Source organism: Mandrillus leucophaeus, unplaced genomic scaffold (genome assembly GCF_000951045.1).
Source record: "Mandrillus leucophaeus isolate KB7577 unplaced genomic scaffold, Mleu.le_1.0 Scaffold9, whole genome shotgun sequence".
Lineage (NCBI taxonomy): Eukaryota > Metazoa > Chordata > Mammalia > Primates > Cercopithecidae > Mandrillus > Mandrillus leucophaeus.
Window position 1 is genome coordinate 9,471,793 of NW_012109807.1, and position 4,341 is coordinate 9,476,133.

A 4,341-nucleotide genomic window follows, 5' to 3' on the forward strand; every position below is an offset into this window, starting at 1 on the left:
AAAAAAAAAAAAAAAAAATTAAAAAATTAGCCGGGCGTGGTGGTGCACGTCTGTAATCCAGCTACTTGGGTGGCTGAAGCAGGAGAATCGCTTGAACCCAGGAAATGGAAGTTACAGTGAGCCAAGATTGAACCACTGCCCTCCAGCCTGGGCAACAGAGTGAGACTCTGTCTTAAAAAAAACAGAAAAGAAAATGAGAGTTTAATAAACACTTGAAGCTTTAAATTCTGTTTGTGACAATCCATCCCTTTTTCTATCTTCCATACTCTTGGTGATTACAAGTTTACGGCAGCTTACCGAGCAAAAAAAGCTTTCCAGGATTGGAGTACTTGGCATTTCTTCATGACAGTATTCATTTCACTTGGCATAAACATACCACAGCCTGTCAGTATCAGGCTTAGAGGAGGCAGCCCTGGTTGCTGCTCTCTCCTTTTCTCTTATAATCATGGGAAAGGCCGATGCAGGCCTGGGAAACAGGCCGTTTTCCTCAGGCCCTCAGAATTGAGACTACCCGGTAAGAAAAAAGATGACTACAAAACAGAATTTCCAAACATCCTATACTTAATAATCCCTGATTGATTTGAACATTTCACTATAGAACCAAAAGTAAGGATGACAGTAAGGGCCAGGAGCGGTGGCTCACGTCTGTAATCCCAGCACTTTGGGAATCCCAGGTGGGCGGATCACTTGAGATCAGGAGTTCGAGACTAGCCTGGTCAACATGGTGAAAACCCATCTCTACTAAAAATACAAAAAAATTAGCTGGGTGTGGTGGTGTGCGCCTTTAGTCCCAGCTACAAGGGAGGTTGAGGCATGAGAATCGTTTGAACTGGGGAGACAGAGGTTGCAGTGAGCCAAGATCGTGCCACTGTACTCCAGCCTGGGCCACAGAGCAAGACTCCATCTCAAAAAAAAAAAAAGACTGACAGTAAGATAAATTCCAGATTACCTAGGAAGGGGAAAAAACAAGGAGAACTGGGGGAGGGAAGGGAAGGTAGAAGGGCTTTCTGGATCCTATGACTAATAAGTAATACCGCTTCAGATGTGTGTAGCATATAACCACGTTTAAAGATCTTGACATAGGCCGGGTGTGGTGGCTCACGTCTGTAATCCCAGCACTTTGGGAGGCCAAGGCAGGGGGATCACGAGGTCAGGAGATCAAGACCATCCTGGCTAACACGGTGAAACCCCGTCTCTACTAAAAATACAAAAAATTAGCCAGGCGTGGTGGCGGTGCCTGTAGTCCCAGCTACTCGGGAGGCTGAGGCAGGAGAATGGCGTAAACCTGGGAGGTGGAGCTTGCAGCTGTCTCTTATACACATCTAGATGTGTATAAGAGACAGGTATAGGGGACTGACAATAGGCGAGATCAGTTCTTAGACTGCTGCAGAGGAGTCTCAAAACAATTCACAATGCTCTCTTCTCCTCAGGGCCCCCTGGATGGGGAGCAAATAAAGACAAAGCCTCTCTGGCTAGGCAAAGGTCTCTCTAGGTCCCCTTCCCAAGTACAAACTCTGACACTCCAGGAGGAATCCAGGGCTCCAAAATGTGACTTGGAGAGCTGACTGCAAACAGTGGGCACCTAAGGTACGGGGCACATCAAGACGAAGAGGCAATGGTTTACTGTTTTAGACTCCATGTCGCAGAGAAGACAAAAGTTAGTGGATTGCAAGGCACTCCCAGAAGAATACACAATTTGGCATTCCAGAGAACATTTCTGGGTAATTTAAGCAACATAGGAGCATGACGGGCTTATGGTACCCCATGGTTATGTAAAAAATTCCTCAATGACTGAAATGTTCTGGTGAAAGGCATCACTTGTACTTACCTTTTAAATCTGTCATTTCTACCCAACCTAACTCTGGCAACTCGAGAGGTTCTCCCGTGGAGAGCGTCTGGACATCAGAGGGAAACAGCAGCTCACTTCTGTAGTCCTGGCAGTGGAGCGTGGACAGAAACACCCCCGCTGTGCTGCACTCATCAAACGAGGCTGCCGTCTTCTGAAACATGGGATCAATCTGAACACAGGGAGAGAAGACACTGAAGGTTTACGGCATGTAGCCAAGGGAAATATAAACTCTCACGCCTTTGGCCCCGCTCGTTAGCAGGTGTATACAATGGACTGAAATATCTACACTCATGGTCAAAAGTGTGTTTTGTTTGTTTGTTTGTTTTTGAGACGGAGTCTTGCTCTGTCGCCCAGGCTGGAATGTAGTGGCATGATCTTGGCTCACTGTCAACCTCTGCCTCCCAGGCTCAAGCGATTCTTGGGCCTCAGCCTTCCAAGTAGCTGGGACTACAAGTATGCGCCACTACACCTGGCTAACTTTTGCATTTTTAGTAGAGACGGGGTTTCACCATGTTGGCCAGGCTGGTCTTGAACTCCTGACCTCAAGTGATCCACCCACCTTGGCCTCCCAAAGTACTGGGACTGCAGGTGTGGGCCACCACACCCGACAAAAGTGGCTTTTCTAATTGATCAGATAAAATCCCGGTTCAAAAGAAAGGCTGGTTATAGTCAGGGGATAAACATACACTGCTGCAGAAGACAGTACGTGGTAGCAAGTGTACACTGTGCCAACTGGCTTTTTTATAATACACCTGGACGTGTATCCTTGCAGCTGGTCTCCTTTTATAAGTCACTAACAAATTCCATTGGCTTAAAAAGCCTGTGTGACAGAGCTAGTCACAGGCTCTACTGTTCTCCAAACAGAAGTATCTTCTAAAGTTTGGAAGAACATACCCAAGATATCCAGGCAAAGGACAGACAGAGTCAGTAGGGCTAGCTGGCCGGGTAAAACCTGAGAGAGGTTTTAAGAAGGTCCCTAAGACTGGGTCAGGAGCAGGAGTGGCATGGCCATATGACACCAAGCCCAAAGGCAAAATAAGGCACTGGGCATAAGAATACGGGCAGGGCAAGCCACACACATGTGTAGCAAGAGGCTAGAAGCCCCCTGGGACTCTGCAGGTGACCCTGAGACAGGAGATATGGCGGGGGATTGGGTTCATGGGTCTCCCTGATGCCTCAGAACATGGCTGCTATCGAGCGAGGGGCTTGGATAGGACAACACAGATGTGGCTCCCTGGCTCTTCCCTGGCCCCCTTAGCTCAGAGTCCAAGCTCATCAGAACTGATGAGTCCAAGCTCAACAGAGCTGGACTCTACCATAAGCCCATCTCACCATTCTTCATCCCAGAGAAGCACATTCGTCATCGCCACGTTCTCCCGTCCCCTTAGCCCTCAGGCAGTCACACGTCCAGGTCAGTTACCTCTCAGTGCATCTTTCCATCCCCAGAGCCAGCAATATGACCCTTATCTCTGGCCCGTCCCAATTCCTATCCTAAAAATACCAGTGCCGTTACTCCTATTCTCTTCTCAAATGCTATCCAGAGTAACGGTTTCCCATCTGGAGGCTTGCATCCCTAGAAGTCTTAGGTAGGTAGTTAATGGAACTATACTCAGCACTTCAGAGACAACATGGAAACTGTACCTTGACCCACATTAAAGCCGAAACACTGTGATAACGTTCCTCACTTGTGTCTAGAATTATATCATGTGTGAGAACAGAGGGATTTATATCCCTAAGCAATTCAATGGGACAGTAGATGAAGCCTTCTGAAACAAGGGTCCGCAGTAAGGAAGGACCACAATAAAAGGCCTTGGAATAGACCGAATGATAAAGTTCAAGATCTCTTTAGGTGATGTCTAAAAGCAAATCCTTGGCTCTAGCCAAACTCGTATACTCTCCAGCTTCCTAATCAGAACCTTCCTGTGCTGTGGCATTTGCTTACACCTCTACTTAAAACCACCTCCCTGGCAATGTCTACCTGACAGACACCTAGCCTTCCTTCAAGGCCCAGTTCAAGTCTTGCCTCTTCCATAAACTCTGAGCCCTACCAACTCTGGTTTCCTACAGTGTAAGCCTTGACCTTCCTTGCATGCATCTACCTGTATTATCCCAGTATGAAGAACTGAAGCACAATCATGCTTGAATCCTCTATGATGGCAAGTGTTCTGCACACACTGAAGAGCTGTGTCCAAAAGAGATTAGCTCATATATAAAAAAGTGTTCTCAACTGGTCTAGACACACCCACACATTTGCTTTCCAACCTCCAAGAAAATGAGAGTTTACACCTGTAATCTCAGCACTTTGGGAGGCCGATGCAGGCAGATCACTTGAGGTTAGGAGTTCGAGACCAGCATGGCCAACATGGCAAAACCCTGTCTCTATTAAAAATTAAAAAATTGGCCGGGCACGGTGGCTCAAGCCTGTAATCCCAGCACTTTGGGAGGCCGAGACGGGCGGATCACGAGGTCAGGAGATCGAGACCATCCTGGCT

At 47.5% G+C, this 4,341-nt stretch overlaps 1 protein-coding gene across 1 annotated transcript in view; it reads right to left on the reverse strand.

The window, feature by feature from the left end:
- Nucleotides 1-4,341, reverse strand: part of NCAPH (non-SMC condensin I complex, subunit H) — a 50,644-nt gene that overhangs the window by 37,703 nt on the left and 8,600 nt on the right. Inside the window, exon 6 of the mRNA XM_011969682.1 lies at nucleotides 1,829-2,018. Within this exon, the coding sequence (XP_011825072.1) occupies nucleotides 1,829-2,018 (190 nt within the window). The remainder of the gene's footprint in view (nucleotides 1-1,828; nucleotides 2,019-4,341) is intronic.